The sequence below is a fragment of the Haliotis rubra genome, unplaced genomic scaffold, assembly GCF_003918875.1.
Source record: "Haliotis rubra isolate DU_JTF1 unplaced genomic scaffold, ASM391887v1 Scf85, whole genome shotgun sequence".
Classification (NCBI taxonomy): domain Eukaryota; kingdom Metazoa; phylum Mollusca; class Gastropoda; order Lepetellida; family Haliotidae; genus Haliotis; species Haliotis rubra.
In genome coordinates this window covers 1726450-1748391 of record NW_025767579.1, presented here as the reverse complement: position 1 = coordinate 1748391, position 21942 = coordinate 1726450, and the positions used below count along the sequence as shown (strand labels likewise).

The window sequence follows — 21942 nt, the reverse complement described above, 5'->3', positions numbered from 1 at the left end:
AGCCGAGGTGTTTTCCCGCGTAAAACATCGCAAAAATTTCCCGGATGTGTATCTCGCGCTTGCGCAGATTGTCAAAGGAAATCGCGGCATTTCAGCTTTGAGGGAAAGTAACATCTCAAGCATGTAAGTTTGAAGTCAATTGAAGGGGAAATAGATTTAGCTTAATTTCTGAAATGAAAATAATTCAATTCCAAGAATTCATTCTCTCAGATTTTGATTTTTCTTACCATACGTTTACGGCATAGGTACTGAATTTGCATGCTTTTTGTGTTGCATCTCGCACAAAATGGCGCCTCACGTTGTCAACAAAATAGCCGGTTTTCAGCGGTATTGAATGAAAACTATTTCGAATCTAAGGGAAATCGGAAGTTCACAAATAATGTCTGCATGTTTAAACGTAATTGCAATTATGTGAGGTGGTGGTATTTTGAGAGGTTCCTTACCCAACACAAGTTTCTCATTTTGTGACTAGTTTTGACAATGAAGGATCTTTACGTGAAAGTAACATGTAGCCTGCATCAAATGTACTTAACTACAACCTATTAACCAGCCATAACTTTATACCTGTCTTAAACGAAGTAGTGTTAATGTTACATTCATTTATTGATAATTCTCGAATTAGCCGTTGTATGGACTAATGGAACTGTTTTATGTGTAATTAAATAAAAACAAACAGAAGCAGACTGTATTGACAGATCTTTAAAACTCATGACATTTACGTTTTCTTACCAAAAGGTGGGTTCACCTGTAGTACATTATAACATAACTAAGTATAATATGCAATCATGTGAAGACATTGTAGATTGTTTCATTTCTGCAACATTAACTTTAAGTGTCGTTCGTAATTTGGTAATGTTGTCAAAGGATGTTCTATCAAAGTTAAAAACAAATAGTTCCGATGTTGTTTGCCTCTGGAAGTCACTGACAGGTCTGATAATTGTTTATGAGAAAAATAACAAGATTCTATGTAAATTAACTGACCATCGTTCAGACTGACATTAACAATCCATAGGATTTGTATAAGTTATAGTAGGAACATGTAATGAACACCATTGTCCTAAGAATTGAGTCTACAAAAATAGTGCCCACTCTTCCACAAACAGAAGCTGCAGATTATTTAGCTAATATCTTCATTGTACAATGTTCTTGGCTAAGGGAAGTTGAGTGCATTTGGTCTCATGAAATGCAAACCTGATTTGAACCTTCACTTGTTTTACAACCCTGACACTTTTTCAGCTGGAATTCGTTGGTTTCACATTAATTTTAGACTCGCTGTGCGCATGCGCAGAGCGTGTAAAAATATCCTCTGGCAAACTTCCGGTTTGGTCGTAAGCTTTACCGATAGTGTAAACGCACTCTAAAGAAAGCAAAAATCAAAACAAATATATGGTTTTTTTGTCGAATTTAACTAATCTCAATTCATTTATGAATGGAAGGGACCGGAATCAGTTAAATAAATGGCTTAACGTTTGTTAACAAGCTCTTGTATAAACACATTTCACCACCACCCGTCCACCGTCCTTCCTGCACATCCCTTTCTCACAAGTAAAAAACACATCTCTGATGCAATGCCACCAAAATAGGACATCAATTATTGAAAAGCATAGGCAAATGGATGTATGTACTCAACTATGAACAGTTGTTACGTGTAAATAATTTTTATAAAGCATTTATTTAGAGCGTGTTTACAATATCGCTATTACGACCAAACCGGAATTGACCAGTGGATATTTTTACACGCTCTACGCATGCGCAGAGCGAGTCGAAAATTAATGTGAAACCAACGAATAGTGATGACTTAAATCCTGGGTTTTAACCAACTTTCTTTTTCCCCACGTTTTCTTTGTTTATCCGTATCATATTGATTGTTGAATATTCTGCCTATTACTGACATTTCTCTTTCAAACCAGAACAACAACTGAGACCAGAATCCTTTCAACACTCCAGTAACCAAGAAACATCAATATGGCAGGTGAATGATGATAGTCAGGCAGACATGGACCTTTTAGTTCCATGTTATTGTATTTAATCAGGCCATCACATTTGTAAACATGATATGCAGGAATAAATTTTATAAGAAATATTTAGAACCATTGTTTTTTTGGAAATCATCGTATTTTGACAAGCACTAATGTTATCTCTGAGTAATGGAAGCATTCCAATAATATCTATGGCTTAATTGGATTTAGAAAATGCTACAAGTTGTGTGTCAAACACTTTTAATTGCATTGGTGGTGGTATTGTTATAAGGAATTAACAATCACAGCAAATATATTATTTATGTTGGAAGAGTTATCTCCCTTGAAACAGGGTTGACATGTTATTTGATCTTTTTCACTTTTTGACACCAGTATAAAGTTGCCATTGTTTAAGTGTCAGTTAAAATTCTTGCCATTTATTACATGCAGTGCAATATTCAGCCTTAATTGTTATTAAAAGTGCTATTTTTCGCAGTGAACAAAACTAACAGGGTAGCGGTGATTTGAAACAAACCATATTACCATTGCTTGAGGTTCTGGAAACCTGTACTGATCCCATAGCCTTGGAAGGAAAGAATGACAAGAACGATTGTTCATTACAACCATGCAAAGAAACAAGCATCTGGTACACAGAGAAATATGCTTCACCTTTTCTCATACTCTTGGAACTGTGAACTCTAATATACTATGTTCCAATACTATGCAGTCTTCATGATCATTTAGATTTGTTACTGTAGTGTTGATTTTTTTAAGACCCCCTCAGAGCTTCATTGAGAACTTAACAAAATATCTGATGACGATCATGCTTCATTTCGAACACTGATGTGAGAACAGGTATTATAAACATTTCAAGATGTTTGCTATATAGTACTTGTGTAAAGGCATTGTAATTTGTAATATATTATCTGACAAGAGTACTGACCTTATGTTTAAGTCATTAGTGATAATGATATTGGCTTTTGCAGAACGCAAGTTTCTTCTACTCATATCTCATTAGGTGAAACAAAGCGAACAGCAACTTTCTCATAAGATTTGTATGTTAAACTTTGAGAAATAACTGTTTGGTACATGCCATCTCCTCCCCGGTTGTGGCGTTAGGTAGAAATTGGTGAAAAATAAAGGATAACTTGTGGAAGTAATATCGGTAAGTAAAAGCATAAGATACATGTTACCCTGACAAGTTAAGCATGAGATTGTGCAGAAAACTCATTTGACTGTTGCTTGGATCTAAATGTGCCTCTGAGTGAATGATTTGCAGACTTCTTTCAGTTCATGAAAACTAATGTTGAGAAATTTACAAAGATGTATATATGGCATCATTGTTACCATGTAGAAATTCATAATCAGCATGTTGTAATATATTCCTACATGTGCTTGGAAAAATTCAATTATTAAATAAAATCTTTTGACTTACTTGGAAAGCCAAAATTTGTTTATATTTGTTTTTGTGATATGCCTTTAACGTGAAGAGAACTGCTGAAACAAGGACGTTTGAAACAGGATCTATTCATTTTCAAACTGGGGACAGTGGGGTAGCCTAGTGGTTAAAGTGTTCGCAGGTCACACCGAAGACCCGGGTTAGATTCCCCCCACATGGGTACAATGTATGAAGCCCATTTCTGGTGTCCCCTGTCGTGATATTGCTGGAATATTGCTAAAAGCGGCATAAACTGGACATCAAGAGCCCCTTCAAGAATGTCCCCATTTTCATTTAAGATATGATTGTAATTTCCTCCATTTGACTTTTGAGATGGTCCCACCATGACATGCAGGAAGTTAACTCCACATGTACCCATGAAGTTCCGGGTTAGAATGAACCTTCAGTAACCCATGCTTGTCGTAAGAGGTGACTAACGGGATCGGGTGGTCAGGCTCGCTAGCTTGGTTGATCATGCTGTTGATCACTGGATTGTCTGGTCCAGACTCGATTTACAAACCACCACCATATAGCTGGAATATTGCTGAGTGCGGCATAAAACTAAACTCACTCCTGGTTCCGACTTCATGATTCACATGTTGCTAGAATGTTGCTGGATGCAATAGTACACGGCACATGTATAAAAAGCTGACTATCAGGTGGTTACAATATGGACCTAATCACTAGTCAAATAACAGGAAGTTTTGTCAGGGAGAGCATCAAACAATGTGAGAGTGAATAAAGCTGCTTGGCAGTTCATAGGAATTTGTAGTTGCTTTTTAGGCTTTGATATACTTTATGCTTGGATGTCAGTTTCAATTAAATTTTTTAATGGGACAGTGGTGTAGCCTAGTGGTTTAAGAGTTTGTCACCCCGAAGGCTAGGGGTTTGGTTGCCCACATGGGTACAAAGTGTGAAGCCCATTTCTGGTGTCCCCCACTGTGATATTGCTGTATTATTGCTAACAAGCGGCATAAAACCCAACTCACTCAATTTTAACATGTTTGTGATTGAATGTGACAGGGGTGGAAATAACTTTAAAATTGCTAGTGTACTCCAGTACAGTGGCACATGTAAAATCACTTGCCCTGATAATTTTTCCACTATACTGGCCTATTTTCTTGTTGGTTTTTAAAAAACAACATAATTAACATTGGAAAGTCAACTGGACACCGGTACAGTGGGATATACAAATTTGCTTGCCCGACCAAAAAACCCACTGGACTGGGACGTCGGGCAATGGGTTATTTCCACCTCTGAATGAGAAATTGTGTGAACAACATAGATATCTTGCAAGTCATCGTACCCTGCTGATGTTGTTACGCTCTGGTTTGTCTGGACCAGGCTGCCTTAAAATTATGTAACTGGGATACAGCTGAATATCTTTAACAGCAAAATATCTTCTCCATTCCGGATGTTTATTGTGTTCAGTTATTCACTGTCCATGTGGCCTGGTTTTGTCTACATTTTCAGTACACCATACAGGTGATGAAAATCAAAAGACAGTTCATAGACTTTATTACCAGGAGAGACCACCATAGAGAACATTGCTTGTTGCTCAGTGTTGACCATTTGTTTGTCAAGGTTTGATACCCTACAGGCTTTCATGATAAGTTCTATTGATTTTCTGCAGTAAATATCATTATTAATCACTGAAGTCATCTCATTAGTTGACTCAAATTGTCTCCCCCTGAAGAGCTGGTCCTCAGCATCCCATGCTCCGTGAAAGTTGCAAGTAATGTGGTCGGGTAGTTGGCCTGGATGACTTGGTTGATGCATGCAATTCCAATTGTGTAGGTCCAGGCACAATTATTTAGACTGCTGTCATACAAAATGAAATGTTGCCGACACACTCATTTAGAAAGATCTCACTGGATTATCTCAACTCTAAATTAGATCAGTTGTCTGATGGGAATAGCAATATCCCAGTTGATTAACAGTGATGAATAATGTTGCAGCACCATTAACAGCAATGAGTAAGAAAACAAAGAAGGATGTTGGTGAAGACGGCATTGATGCTGAGGAGGAAGAGGAGGAGGAGTACACAGTGGAGAAGGTTGTTGATGGAAGAATGAGGAACGGAAAGAAGGAGTACCTTCTCAAATGGAAGGGGTATCCGGAGTAAGTGCTCTGCTGCAGTCGGCCATTCCATATATTTCTTCGTTGTAATTTAATTGGAGTTTAACCATGGGGATTCTGGGATGTGCCCAGGCTAAAGATCAGGCCTGGCAGGGTTCGAAATACCCCATGTATTAGCGTGCCATGGCACGGTAAATATCGAAATGGCACGGTAAATATCGAAATGGCACAGATAAAAAATGTTCTTGGTGCCCTTATGGCACACCTAATTTTTGAGAGACATAGCACACCTTTAGTCATTTAATCCCCAAACAAAACACTAAAGCTAAATGACAAACAAGCAAAAACATTTATTGACTTTTACGCCCAGGAAATCACTGGAATTATGATGGATGATGTAAAGAAATCTGGTTGTTTTTCCATTTAGAGTGTTGTGAGTACTGATAGTTCGGTTAGTAAATCGTGTATGTTAGACATATTGAAAAAGTGAACCTCTCACGATTCTTAGCTATTAAAGGTGATGGGGAAAGCAGAACAAATGTAACATAAGAAGGCCATCTTAAGCAGAAGACATATCAGTGATAACCGAAAACTGGTTACATTTGTTGTTTTCTGACAATAAATTTCAAAAGATCCTCATCCTTGCTACAGTCATTGATTCTAAAAACATGTGGGCACACTTGATTTCTGAAAGGCACACCTAAAATATTTGCCTGGTGCCCTAAGGCACACTTAGAAAAAAAAGTATTTCTATCCCTGCCTGGAATTGGGCTCAGGAACCCTAGCTTGACGTAAACGATGGCTAAGTGGATCAGGTTGTCAGACTTGTTGACTTGGTTGATACATTTAGTACCAAATTTGAGTAGATTGTAGTTCAGGGTGTCAATCCCTGGATTGTCTGATCCAGATTCAATTATTTGTCTACTGCAATCATGAAGCCTGAAAACCACAAAGCGAGAAAATGACTGCCCATGTAGGTATGCAATATTTGCAAGCTTATGTAGCGTTAACAGTAGGAATTTGGCTATTGTGTTTGCAAACAAAGCCTCACTTCATCAATTTTGTTAATGAGTGTGGGTGGAGCTTTGACCATACATGTCGTGTATCAAGAGACAATGAAAATCTGGACTTTACTCTTTTTCACTCGAAATTACTATTGTCCCTTGAAGCACTGCCCACTAATTTTAATAATAGCTGAACTGTGTCATTAACAATAATTACAAGTTTCATATCATCTCGTGCATAAAAGTCTTACCTCACTCTTCTCATTGGGGGGTGGGTGGGTGTGTGTTTAGCCTAGTGGTAAAGGCGTTTGCTCGGCACGCCGAAGACCCGGGTTCGATTCCCCACATGGGCACAATATTTGAAGCCCATTTCTGGTGTCCCCATCATGATATTGCTGGAATATTGCTAAAAACGGCGTAAAACTGAACTCGCACACTTCTCCTTAGAGAAGATTATGAAGGTCATTGACAGTGTTTGCAATGGGTGACCTGGCTAATCATTAGTTTGTTTTACCTAGGTAACGGTCATTGTTTGTTTAAAAGTCACCTACTGTTGTATGGCTTTAATGTTGCTGGCTTGTGCAGACCAACATTCACTCATTCTCTCACTACTGTGTTATTGGTTTTATGGTTTGAGTTCACCAATTTCAGCTCTGAAAATACATGGGAACCGGAAGAAAACCTAGATTGTCCTGACCTCATAGCGGACTACGAAGACAAGAGGAAAAAGAAAGAACAAGAAAAGAAGAGGAAGCAAGCAAATGGAATGGATGACGGTTCATCTAAGAAGAAGAAGAAAGTAGCAGAAGTAAAAACTGCTCCCGTATGTTTCGTTAAAGTGCTTGGGAATTAGTTTTAAATAGTTTTATACAAGGCCAAACAATAAAAATGTTGTGGTTCCGATTACACCTCTTTAAAATTTAGGGTAGTTATAGTCCGTTTGGCTCAAAAGCGGACCGATGAATTGCAATCTAACTCGAAAACTAATAAACATATAATACTCAATGGAACGCGGATCATAATCAAAACATCGGACCAACTCTGATTTGTTTGCAGAATTTATGTCCTAAAAATGAAAGTTGTTGAACAAAAACTATCATTAAGATATTGACACAGTTCACTATTTGTTACGAGGGAGGAGTGCAGGGAAAGGGACAGCCAGGTGTTAGAGAAGCACGTGCACAAGTGCTGACAAAGTTATTGATTCATTAATCTGTGCTGTGCCGTCTCCATCCTTTCTCTCACACCTGGCTGTCCCTTTCTCTGCACTCCTCCCTCGTAACAAATAGTGAACTGTGTCAATATTTTAATGATGGTTTGTTAAACAACTTTTTCATTTTTAGGACATAAATTCTGCAAAAACCTCACAGTAGGTCTGACGTTTTCATTATGATCAGTGTTTCATTGAGTTTTTTATGGTTATTAGTTTTTCGAGTTAAATTGCAATTCATCGGTCTGCTTTTGAGCCAAACGGACTATAGGTAGCAATTCTTTCTTCTTCTTCATTTTTCAATGTGTAATTGTTTATTCAATCAATCTTGCGGCCATCATGTCGACTTTCTTTATCAGAATGACCAATGTCCTTTGGTGCCAGGAAAAAGCAATGTTATATGGAAACTTATTTTATTCATACCTCTAAAAAAAAAGGTCGATACCAGAATTCAAGGGTCGGTCGGGTAATCGGAACCACAACAATTTCTTTTTCTTTTTAGGCCCAACTCTGAAATGTAGAACTTTAAGATAAGCTGCCAGTTTTTGCCCAGGTTTCCTGCACAGCAGCTTAGTCTGGAAACCTGAATAATTCTGTGATATCTACGCTCAATGGCCACAGATATACATTTAGTAAAATATTTGTCTCTCGCAGGAAGATGACAATAAACCCCGAGGCTTTGACCGTGGTTTACAGCCAGAGAGAATTATAGGAGCAACTGACAGTAGTGGGGAGCTTATGTTCCTAATGAAATGGTAAGCATCTTGTTTGATTACTATTGAATGCTGTCAGTGATGTAGGTTAGAATGCAAGATTGAGACGGGTTATAATATTCTAACATGAGGTCCTCAGTTTTTCCGCTGTTTTTTTTTTTTTTTTTTTTTTTAAACAGCCTATCACCCATGTCCGACGACCTAATTTACTGGTCCTGCACGAAATCTGCCTGTCCCAGTCTGGATTAAGTTTCCACAATTTACTAGGTTTTAGTTTTGAACTTGAATGTTTTTGCCCCTTACTGTTTGTTTCGTCCTCCTCGATAGCCGAAACCTTGTTTACCTCCCCCAAAAGTGGAGAGAGCTGTCTGCTTTCCGCTTGTCATTTTGATGTATTTAAACGATCAGATAACATCATTATTTTCCATGATTTCCCGTGACAACAGTCATTATAGTGACGTTTCGAGGTACAAAACACAGCGATCATTTCCAAATGACTGTCAAACTGACCAATCACATTGCCGTAGTATAATGAATTTAGAAGGAAACCCTCATCTCTAGTGTTGGGAATTGGTTGAAATCTCACAATTGATGATTGGTTCAATACTAACGACCAATCATCGAAAATAAATTGGTTAGCGTCATTTTTTAGATTTTCCTATTCAGGTTGTAGTTGCAGATAAGTATAAAGAAAAAACATTTGGTTCTCTGTTGTTTTTAGATACTGCACAAATTACATTTGCAGATTTCACATCCAGTGTAAAATGATTCAGTTCCAGTGTAACATTAACTTCCCAGATTCTTCAAGAAATATTCAGTCATGACTTTTCAGAAAGTGAAGTGAGTTTTCTTAGAAATAAACATATTTTCAGGCCCTGACAATGTCCTAGATATGTTCCATCATCAAGTATTTCAAACTCTATTACAGCAGTTCAAAAATCGTTTGTGTTCGATTATGAGAAAATGTGATCGATTGCTTGGTCGTTTGGCCACTGCGACCAATCTTCGATTATTTCAATTAACCCTTTCAACACCGCAGGCCGAATAATCGGCCACAACGTTATGAGTCCCCAGACACCGGAGGCCGATTAATCGGCCAGGCAGTAGTCACGTCAAAATGAGACATAATTTTAGGAACCTACCTGACTTTTGATTCATATATCAAATCTATCACATTTCACAATGTCTGAAAACACTTATTAAATTTCAATTTATCATATATTATCAGCAGAATTAAAATTATAAACTATTTTTCGCAATGTTATTGAAAACAACGATTCTCGGACACATGCTTCGGCAGCGGGTCTACAATAAACATTGTCAAAGAGCAAAGTAACGATGTTTCGAGGAAATTATTAAATAAATTGAATAACTAATGAATAAAATCAACAACAGCATTCATTAAAGTTGTCAAACGTACATATAAAATTACTATTTCCATCTTTTTGTGCGATCATGTAATGCAAGTCAAGTCACTGACGAGTGACATCTCGGCTCTCGCCGCCTCAATCTTCACGCTCGGACACGATGTTTAATGCGAAAATACATACATGAAGCATATTTTTCCTTATCCTGACTCATGCTCTTTTTGCTTGTCTTCTTCTTCTTGCGAACATAGTGGAACACTTGTATCTCCCTAATTGAAGCTCCCTTCAATTTAAAATCACTAATTAGTATTCACCACGAGTTACCTCCTTTCCACAAGCTCGGGAACGAGGGCGCCACCTCTACCCATGTGCCTCACTCTCTCCTTCTTCGCCCAGTGAGCTGGACCTGAGAGCGCCTGTGTCTCCCGACACACTATATCCTTTGAATTATATTTAGTTAGTTACCTCGTATAGACATCTATAGAGGTTTAGCTAGTATCCTTCAACGATTATATATTGATATTTAGTCGCTTTTCTACAGTTTAGTCACGGACGGCGTGTGTTTGTTTCAGTGGATTACGCTTGATGAAAATTCTGTACTATTGCAGATTACGCTTTTTATGCTGCTGCTGATCCGCCTTTAATATGATGTACGGCCCATGTTTATTATATTCACATTGCAGTTGCGTACTAATTTATCCAATTCTACCTTTTATTAATATTTACTTTGGCGCTTGGCACGCACAGCAGATAGGTCGCTGCGATGCAGAGTCTAGTATGACTGATACACGGAACCCTCGCCAGTCTACTGCTGTTGGCCGACTCCCCTCCCGTGTGGTGTTCCGCTAGAGTGGTGGAGAGGTGTGGGGCGTAGTCCGCCATCTCCAAGAAGCATCCTGCTTCCCCAGACATCCCATCGCCGCAGCAGAAGACTAGAGGGTTTTTCTACTACATCTCAACAACCGGTGACCGCTCCCATCGAAGTTTGGGCCTGTATGATGATCAGCCGGGTCATCATACCGGATGTACATCAAGATTGACCGATGTCGGCACAGATCAGCATGCAGCCTGATGTACCAACGCGAGATATGCGATGATCGTCCTGAGGGTCCCATCATTACCAACACTCAACGCAGGCGCCGCACACCCAGGGCAGCGCCGACCTCTGAGGGAAAATCAACGAAGTCTACTAGGACTTTCTCAACCGAGATTGTTCCAGCCGATGACCTGGACCTCTACGATGATCAGCTGATCATCATCCCCGACGACGCCACAAGAAACGACCGGTGACAGCTACAACGACATCAGCAGAGATCACCATGCAGCCTGATGCCTCTACACTGATGTCGGACGATTTTCCGGTGGACCCCTTCATTAACACCGCAGATAAAGCACCGGCGACCTCGCCGCAGACCATCCCAGAAGACATGATGACAAATTATGAACATCATGGAGGACCAATATCTGCGGTAGCAGGGTCCGAAGCCAAGCGAAGGCTCCAACGTAGACAGCACCCCAGAGGCACCCCCCGTCAACGTAGCAGCCAGGACGATGTCACCTTCGCGAAGGAAGTCACGGACCACCTTGACGAAGGACCTAGATGTACAGCCTTCGCGGGCGGAAAGGACCTAGATGTACAGCCTTCGCGAAGGCGGAAAGAACCTAGATGTACAGCCTTCCCGCGAAGGCGGAAAGAACCTAGATGTACAGCCTTCGCGAAGGCAGGATAGATCATCACCTTATGCGGTTTCATCCCTAGATGTGGACTCGGACCATCAGACATCACGGAAGCCTTCGCGAAGGTCATATCGTCGTTCCCCCGGACCGGACGCAGAGGAAGCTTCGCGAAGGCATGCGCGAAGGACACCTGAATCCAGATCATCATCATCTAGAAGGACATCGAGGGACTATACAAGAGCTTCGCGAAACTATCAACGTTCCCCTCACAAGTCTCCGAGAAGATCAACCCATAGACAAGTTGATCATCGATATCAAGTATAAGAACTACAATCGTATATTGGTTCTGTTGAATCCATGACGAGACGTATGTTCGCTGGCCTAAATAGATCTAGAACGATCAATTAGACACTTATCACCAGACTTAAGTATACCACGACTTCTGAATATGATAAGATGATCCATGCTGCCCTACTTTAGGCAAGCGCCGCCCGATCCCACATCCTGTTAAACACAGAGGCTGTTCACGGCAAGCTCATATATATATATTATATATATATATATATATATATACTAATCGGGTTTTGACTCGACACCTTCGCGATGGTCATGAAGGCTAAGTAACTCCAAGTCTACTTCACCCAGAAGATCTAGAAGGGATACTTCGAGAACTTCGCTAAGTCTCCGGGCGCTCACCGAGGAAGTCTCCTCCAAGGTTTCCATATACTAGCCACTCGTCATATATAGCTACTTTCGTCAGTCCGTTCAAGACGCCGCATAAGTTGATTATCAACTGTATGCCAGATGCCGCCTATAAGCCTCTGCCGAAGATAATTGCTCAGGCTATTTACAACACAGAACGCCGCTGTATTATTAGTCAACGACATTTCATAGATCTTCACAACTATTCCGTATAAATTGCTAATATACAATCCCGGACGACGATACGATTATCTACATGCGTGACCATTACGCATATCTGCAGACAATTCAATATCGAAATTGAACAGCAGCCTTGTTACAGCGAGTATAACTCTTAATCGTCAAAGTTTCTGAGAAGAAATATGTACACGTTCAACGTTAATTCTACAATTATGACGATACATTCATGTATACAGTCTACAAGCTCACAACTTGCAAGTTGTTTATACCCTTATATATAAGGAAGTCGGAATTATATTCAAAACTGAAATTACTTTCACGACAACCAGGAAAATAACCTACCCAGCATAAAATTACAGAGCTGAGATTTTTCGCCCGGGAGGTTTCAGCGGTTACCATTAACCCTCGAAACACGTGGTCACTCGGATAACTTCGAAGCTACGGTGAAGACCGACGCTTATGCTAATATCAACGGCGACAAAGAATTTATTCAAGGTGGGTTTTTCCCGCTACACCGTGACATCACAGCTGGTATTATACAGAATCAAAATGCCTTGTTCTGATTGGACCGCGAGGGACAACGACCTACACAGAGGTCGATCTCTATTCACAGTTCAAGACTTACGTCACAAGTGACAACTATATATCAGTGAACGAGCAAGCCTCATTACAGTCCAGTTAACCTGAACATTCATGATTAGACTGCCTTTCTTCAAGTTAGAGACCTCCCCTGTCAAGTTAAGACGAGGGATCGGCAGTCAGGCGATTTTACATAAAGTTCAACGAGGACAGACACACCTGGTTGTGCACCTACATCATCAAGGACTTCGCAGCTTAATTACCTAGACGAAGATACAAGTGGATCTAAATCCACAGCGTTTCAGACTACAGCTGAATTTCATCAAGCTAACTAACACAACTAGATGGTTAGTAAACCTACTAAACTTCTGTTTGGAGAATAAACGGAAATTTCACGCCAAACCTGGGGATATGAATATAGTGCTCCAACACCTCACAAGTGAGGTTTATGAACACGCCTGGATGACATACTTGGACCCCATGATACGATGATTCTATCAAGATGGCCAGCAAGAGCACTGTAAATTTATCTCCACCAAACCAAACAGGAGGAAAAAATGCAACAGATTATTTTCTCTATCATCAACTTACGCAGAGTGAAGTCTCATGTATTATATCTCCATTTGGATCAGAACTGTCATACTACGTGCATATGCGGATGGACCTATTCCGACCCTCCATGAGCTTAATACTCATGATATTATAGCGCTAACTTCTACAATTGTTGTACACAAATATGATTGAAATAATGGAGGGTTTATTTCTGGAAATCCGATATGGTGGTTGCAAACCATTATCTGAGAGATATCACCACCGAGGACGTCTCAGGTATACACCAATTCGATCCCATGGTCCTCGCACAACAGCTGACAGTTCCTCGGAGAAGATAAGTCAATCTAACAGATTTTTACTTATCTTATAACAATACTAAATAGCTTCATGCTATATATAATTTACTTAAGTTCCTTTTATCATCACAGTACTATGATTATTACATCATACAATATATAAGTTAACAACTCTACAGAGTTTGTTATTATATATATTTACCTTAAGTTATTCATATCTTAAGAGTAATACTATGGTTACATGATAAATGCATTAGCTAACAAACTCTACAGAGTTTTTGGCTATTTTATACATAGCTTAAGTTAATTAAGCTAACAAACTCTACGGAGTTTTACTATTATATAGGTAACTTAAGCTAATTATACCTTAAGCATAGTACTATACTCATATTATTAAAATATATTGGCTAACAAACTCTAAGGAGTTTTGCTATTATATAGGTAGCTTAAGCTTATTCATATCTTAAGCTTAGTACTATGTTTATATCATATAAGTAGATTAGCTAACAAACTCTAAAGAGTTTTTTGCTATTTGGCTTAAGTATCATATTTCTAAGCAATATGGTTATATTATAACATGTATTAGCTAACAAACTCTACAGAGTTTTAGCTATTATATATGTAACTTAAGCTTATTCATATCTTAAGCGCAGTACTATGTTTATATCATATAGGTATATTAGCTATCAAAACTCTAAAAGAGGGTTTTGCTATTATATATTTCAACTTAAGTTTTATCATATTTTAAGCTTTATGGTTACATTATAACATGTATTAGCTAACAAACTCTCTGGGAGTTCTTGCTATTATATATGTAGCTTAAGTTTTCCTTCATAAGCTCAATACTAGGTTTATATCATAGCTAACAAACTCTAAAGGGTTGTTTTCGCTATTATACAATTAGCTTAAGTTTTTATCATATCTTAAGCAGTATGTTTACATTATAAAGGTATTAGCTAACAAAACCCGACGGAGTTTTGTTATTATATATATATAGCTTAAGTTTCATCATAACTTAAGCTCAGTACTATGTTTTTAACATAAAAAGTATATTAGTTAATAAACTCTAAGGAGTTTATTTTGCTATATACATTTAGCTTAAGTCTAATCTTATCTTAAGCTTAGTACTATGGTTACACTATAAACATATTAGCTAATAAACTCTACAGAGTTTTTTGGCTATTATATATGTAGCTTAAGTTAATAATATCTTAAGCACAATACTATACTCATATTGTAAAATATATTAGCTAACAAACTCTACGGAGTTTTGCTATTATATATGTAGCTTAAGTTCTTTATATCTTAAGCACACTACTATACTCATATTGTAAAATATATTAGCTAACAAACTCTACGGAGTTTTGCTATTATATATGTAGCTTAAGTTAATTATATCTTAAGCACACTACTATACTCATATTGTAAAAATATATTAGCTAACAAAACCCTACAGAGTTTTGCTATATATATGTAGCTTAAGTTAATTATATCTTAAGCTCAGTACTATACTAATATTATAAAAATATATTAGCTAACAAACTCTACAGAGTTTGGCTATTATATATGTAGCTTAAGTTAATTATAGCTTAAGCACAGTACTATACTCATATTATAAAAATATATTAACTAACAAACTCTACAGAGTTTTGCTATTATATATGTAGCTAAAGCTTATTCATATCTTAAGCTCAGCATTATATCTATATCATATAAGTATATTAACTAACAAACTCTAAAGAGTTTGCTTATTATATAATTAGCTTAAGTTTAATCATATCTTAAGCTTAGTACTATGTTATATCTTAAAGTATTTTAGCTAACAAACTCTAAGGAGTTTATACTAGCATATTAACAAGCTTAAGTCTATTAGTCTTAAGCATTGTATTAATGTTATATATACTTTATCATAATAAGTACATGGTAATAACCTTTTATATGGCAGCTGATAAGTTAGCAGCAGGAATTCATCAGTTCAGTGCCTTTTATGAAGTTCCCATAGGGTTATTACAATCATCACAGTTCAAATCACTAATTATTAAAAATCCAAAGTATTAGATATTCCCACCTCCGTTCCGTAGGATGCTACAAGCAAAAGAGCATGAGTCAGGATAAGGAAAAAATATGTAATTTTGGAGTAAAATTGATATTTTATACTTATCCTGACTCATGAGGTCAGCCCTCCCATCCTCCCAAATAACACTTTGGATTTCCCTGTAAATTCAAATGTTGGGCTCAGTATATGAGGAGAGAGTGAGGCACATGGGTAGAGGTGGCCCCTGCTTCCAGCTTGTGGAAAGGAGGTAACTTCGTGGTGAATACTAATTAGTGATTTTAAATTGAAGGGAGCTTCAATTAGGGAGATACAAGTGTTCCACTATGTTCGCAAGAAGAAGAAGACAAGCAAAAAGAGCATGAGTCAGGATAAGTATAAAATATCAATTTTACTCCAAAAATTACATTTTTGTCACAGGTCATAACCAAGCACGATACATCCAATAAGTTCCATAATTTACGTATAGGTAGCGATTTCTTGCTTAATATGTTCAGAATACCATTATTTTACCCAAAACTTTTGTCTAAATCTAAAGGTTTTCGTTTCTTATTTAGGACGATATCCATTGCTGTAATATGATTGGCTGCCTTAGGTCACGTGTCTGATTTTGACCAATGACGACCCTTATAGCAGACTGTGGCGAAAAAGCGTCATTAGAAACCAATTTTTATCCAATAAAATCGCTTCTTACAACTGTGAAAATACTCTTGACAAGGGTACAGTGATATTATTGATGTTCAGAGCTTTCGAGCGATGCCCGACATCAAACGATTTGCAGCATGTTATTCATACTGAAGCTTCAAAAATGGAGGTATTTTCAGTTGTTATGTCATTTTACCGAGCGGAAAGCCACAGATATCGGGAAATAGGCGACCATACATATTGTTAAAGAAATCTTTTTATAATAATTTTCTGATTACGTAAAGATGAAAATATAAAAGAAAAAGGCACGGGCATATTGTGACATGTCACAAATGGAAAAAATCGCCATAGCTTTTGCTCCTTTCGTGGTTTATCTGGACGTTATAAATGTAAGCTTGCATTTTCATTCAAATATAAATTTATTTAAGTTGTAGTTGTATAAATTTAATAATATTATAAAAATAAACTTCATATTTATCAACAGTAGGATTAGATCTTTTAAATTGTGTATGGGATGTAGTAGCAATAACGTTTTACAAGCTTATAATTTCCTTCATAAACATAGGCTTCATCTATGACCTCAGAGTCTCTGGGAACTCGGTGTCATGGCAGTAAATGCCTCTGGTTGACTGGTGTTGAAAGAGTTAATTAGACCACCACTACTCATCTCACACGAAAATCGTAAACGCCGATTCTATTACTAGGGGATTATTTGAGCTATTTTATTTTAATTTCAGTAACATTTTAAGCAGGACAACAACAAAAATAGTTTTGTTATCTTACCGGACGCAGTGACCGATAGCTTCCAAATTTATCGGTCCTGGGCAATTTTTACCTGTCAAAATTTGGTATATACCAGAGAACGGAAACACTGGGTCTTTGGACCCAGCTTACCACCTCACCACCCAAGCAATTTCCATGCTTAGAAAATAGATCTGTCAGATATTTCGTATGTTGAGGTGAAAGTAACTGGTAATTTGGTATCATTTGAATAGGAGCTAGTCCACAGGACCAAATGACAGTTTAAAAACTTGTAAAATGTCTCATCTTGCGCCTCAGACTTGCGTAATTTTCAGTCTATGAATGGATAAGGTTACCAGGCACTGCAGATTCTGTCTTGCCGTAAGGCATTGTTGCTAGTATCAGTCACAATATTGTCTAGATTTGATTACTTACATGTTTGATTACTTAGGGATGTTTGTGGCATTAAACGACAATTCATGGACAAGCTGAATGACCAGAAATTGTTTTCAGGAACCAGGAGGTTGTAATATTCTGTTCCAAAAACTGACTTCAGAGGCCCAGATAAGCTGCGTATCCTGGTAAAATACGCATATAAAATTTCCAATTACGTATTGAAAAATAATTGTTGAGTACCAATTACGCATTTAAAATGTTAGATACGCAAAAAGTTTTAAACAAATGCTTACGGAATATATTTATTAAAATCGCTTGCGTAATGAAAAAGACACTGTTTGCTATCAAGTTGTACTGTTAGTATAGGACAAGTGCTGTACTGTCCATTTAGGATGAGTGATTTTTTATGAACTCATTTCCATTATATTTAAGTTGGTTTTGATTAGGTATGACATAGTCATAAGGCAGAACATACCTGCTTAGTAAACTTACTTAGTCACATAGTACTTAGGTGAGTAAAATGACTGAAATACGCACGTTTGAAAACAGTGGGTAACGGATAATGAAATACCCACTCAACATTCATAATACCCACTCAAAAAAAATACAGTGGATACAGTACCCACATGAGCTAAATCTTATCTGGAGCTCTGTGACTTCATTGGAAGTTGCCACAGTAATTAATTTGCTCCAAACCGTGATTATGCTGTGCTATCTTTTATTGCTATGTTTGAAGGATGCAATAGACCAGTGCCAACAAGGTTGGGCATCTGTGATCTCCAGTTATCGGCAAAGATCTTTGTAAAGTGTTTAAATGAATCTGCCCTCAATTTTACATACTTTATTCACTTTTAAATACTTTATATTTGGAGACTTCATGTAGTCTAAGATTAGTCTGTCATTCCACGAATAGGTGATAGGTGAGAATGTTACATGTCAGTTCGATTATTAATAAACAAACATATGTTTTGGCACCTGTTGCTGAAAAATAGCTAATCTCCATCGCAGCCCTCTTCCCAGAACATCAAACAGATGGTCCCATATAACTTGCTGCTATGCAATGACCTACCTTCAGGGCTTGGATACATATTGTTTTAGTTATTTAGTACTATATTGTGTGAATAAATATTTTTGCCTCTTAAAAAAAAAATGTGAAAAAAATATTCAGATTGAGGGATTCCAAGACTACATTCCACCAAGTAGTCCCATCAGTTAGATGGTCATTAAACCTCTGTTTTACATTATACTATTAGTTATTATAGGATATTTATATAGCGCACATATCCACGCAACTAGTATATGTTCAAGGCGCTGTGGGTTATTTTTGTTATTGTTCTCTCTCTCTCTCCCTTCTTTCCTCTTTCTCCCCCTCCTCCCCTCTCTCCCCTTTCTCTCTCTCCTCTTTCACTCTCTCAGAATCATTGGATGTCGATCTCAACGGCACATCGTATTATCAATCTCAACTCTCTGGGGATCATACAACTATCACAACCACCAAGTTATAGCGGCTTTCCCACATGAACTTAAAGTTGTGGTAGTACTACGATGGCTAAGTGGAGTTGGTCCCTGATTAGTAGAGGTCCCATCGACCGTGCTTGTTGAAGTCAACTCAATGGATCTGGCATGGGACTGTTACTTGATTAATTCTGTCATGGCACAAAGGTGGTATGGATGTTTATGTTTTCTCTGGGTTCTTTTACAGGAAGGACAGTGATGAGGCAGATTTAGTACCAGCGAGACAGGCAAACGTGAAGTGTCCACAGATAGTAATTGCTTTTTATGAGGAGCGACTCACCTGGCATACACATAATGACAACGACGACGACGAGAAAGGAAAAGATGAAAACAAGTCTTAAAACTACAGTTGAAGACAGTCATTGTTTTATCAAACTCATTGTGTATAAACATTGTTTCCATGGAAACTAAACATCACCATGGGGAAAGAGGGAATGTATTTTAACATGGATCTGTTGGCCCCAACAGCTGTCGTCATTAACAAGGACGATATTTTCACGGATCGTGACAAAAGAGCTGAAACTTGCAGTTTGGGAGTAAGCTCCTCATCCAGGGAAGTCAAGACAGATTCTCTCAGTATTTCTGTGGATCTTAGCATCATTTGTCACAACCAAAGAAATCAAACTGTCAAAGTAGTTTTCTATTAGCACATTGTGGACAGTTATGAAAACAGATTAGGGCATTCAAGATGGAAATTGTCGGCTTGATGGTTATAATTAATTGTATTTTTTAATTTTGATCAATCTGGTAGCATTTTGTCTCGTACAGTGTTTTAATGGTGTTCAAAACATTTTTTGACATTGTCAAGCTGGGAGAATTTTTTAATTTTTTTTATGACAAATGAACCCACCATTACTGTGAAGAACTCGAATCATGTCATAGAATGCTGGTTTGTTTATACATCATTCAGATTGTAAAGAAAGTGCTAATGTATCACATCTTCCATCGTTCATTGATATCAGTAACCCGTTTCAACTTTCTGCAGATATTTTGTGAGAAGGTTAGGTGTTTGTGGCCGCTGAGATGCTGCCATTCAAGTGTACTCTTAGTTACTGACCAATTTAAGTTCGAGTCCCTTGTATCAATCCAGTTGTCATGGTTATGTTTTGCGGCAATGTTTAAGTGGTAAAGAGTATTAGCTGATTAACTGAAAACATTAATCATACAGTATTCAAGTATTTGGAGAAGTAATATTAGACCACTGTCATTTGTTCAAGTGTTGATATGAATTGGTTTTCAAGTCTATTCCAGATTGTCTTTTCTTTCTTCTCGCTAGCATTCATGTAAGCTTCACAATTATGAGTTCTTGTATTGAGTTTGTCGGTATATCTTGTTTTTTATCATGTAAAATGTCACATACCTTTCACATTGTCAAGACTTGTGTGTTTTGATCATCACTATCGGCATTTGGTACCCTTAGTGAACGTGATGAAGTTCTCTCTCAGTGGGCAAAACTGCCTGGGCCTTGTGATTTTATCGCTGGTTAATTACTGTTGGCCGAACTTGATCGACTTGTTAGATAAACCATTTTGGAGAAGCAGGTTGGATTCATTTAGCATGCATGGTGTATAGAAACTATAACAACTTCAGTGGGATGTTGGTAGTGCATCAGATGTTTGGACTCGGGTGAATACAGATGTATAAATCCAACTCTGGACACAAGCCGAATCTGTTGACATACCAGCAGCATCCATTCATGTGATGCATTATTTACATTCCAGAGCAGATCATAAATTTTAAACTAAAGTGTAGCCTATTTGTGTACCTGGCCTCACCATCTTTGTACATTTTTAGAATGGAAATTTGAAAAACGATAAGCTTCTGAATAAATATGAAATGTGAAGTATTGTGTCTGTTTTCTCAGATTGAGGAATTCTCAAAATCAGATGTGAAAGCAAGTACCTGCAACTTCAAAATGTTTAAATTGTAAATTAGGAGTCCCCTGCTAACTGAAGAAAGAAGCAGTGGGGCTGATATTACACCAATTCTTAGACCTTTTGCCTTGTTGATAACATGGGTAACAGTAACTTTCTGAAAAATGTGAATGTATGGTTGTGTTCAGGTATTCCTTAAGGGTGTTTGTGATTAATAACACATTATTTAATGTGTCCTTTTTACTACACAGCTGTCTTACAGGTTTCCACTGTTCATTGGAATTATATATGGAGGTGTCGATTTCTCAAACTAAACTAGCATTTACAGTGTGGATATGTGAATAAATGCCAAAGTGACAAGTACTTTGTTGTATGGTATGTGATACAATCTGATAATGCACAGATGGAAGAGGAAAGACATCAGTTACAGAATACTGTCCCTCTGCGGGGCGGTGGGGTAGCCTAGTGGATAAAGCGTTGGCTGGGCATGCCAAAGACCCGGGTTCGATTCCCCACTTGGGTCCAATGTGTGAATCCCATTTCTGGTGTCCCCCACCGTGATGTTGCTTGAATATTGCTAAAAGCGGCGTAAAACCAAACTCACTCACTCTGTCCCTCTGCAGGCACTTGAGATGGATATGTCCATTACTTTGATGGAAAGCCTTCCTGTATGTCCACGTAGCATTACCTACTTTAGCATTATGTAACTTACTCAAGGTTACAAGGGATGCAAAAGTAACCTTGGAAAACATGGGATGCAATCTTTTGAACACAACTTGAATATATTTCTTAAAATATTTGTGAATTCTCATCCAGTGAGAAAGGGTATCCATCACTGGTATCTTGGATGTTGGCATCTGACAATCTCATCATACATAATTGTTGTGTACTTATTCTTACTTGAACAAACCGATCAGGTATCTCAATGACCCTAATAAAAGGTTGCCTTTATCAACAGGATCT

The 21942-nt window shown here is 37.8% G+C and overlaps 1 protein-coding gene across 4 annotated transcripts; it reads left to right on the top strand.

Moving 5' to 3' along the window:
- The first annotated feature begins 25 nt into the window (after positions 1-25).
- Positions 26-21339, top strand: LOC124262700 (chromobox protein homolog 1-like). 4 transcript variants are annotated; one of them, XM_046697225.1, is made up of 6 exons: positions 26-123; positions 1911-1972; positions 5355-5517; positions 7131-7287; positions 8344-8444; positions 19293-21339. In XM_046697225.1, exons 2-6 carry the CDS (start codon positions 1966-1968, stop codon positions 19444-19446), a joined length of 582 nt encoding a protein of 193 aa, XP_046553181.1. In that variant the 5' UTR covers positions 26-123; positions 1911-1965; the 3' UTR covers positions 19447-21339. The 4 variants fall into 4 exon arrangements, with proteins under 4 accessions (XP_046553181.1, XP_046553180.1, XP_046553183.1 ...); XM_046697224.1 differs by having other exon boundaries at positions 7131-7302; XM_046697227.1 differs by lacking the exon at positions 1911-1972 and having other exon boundaries at positions 32-123.
- Positions 21340-21942: the final 603 nt, after the last annotated feature.

What these genes read in the sequence shown, in the direction of transcription:
- LOC124262700 (XM_046697224.1), top strand. An exon ending in AAATGGAAGGGGTATCCGGA is followed by an intron (nt 5,518 to 7,130) that starts GTAAGTGCTCTG and finishes CACCAATTTCAG; the next exon opens with CTCTGAAAATACATGGGAAC. An exon ending in CAGAAGTAAAAACTGCTCCC is followed by an intron (nt 7,303 to 8,343) that starts GTATGTTTCGTT and finishes TGTCTCTCGCAG; the next exon opens with GAAGATGACAATAAACCCCG.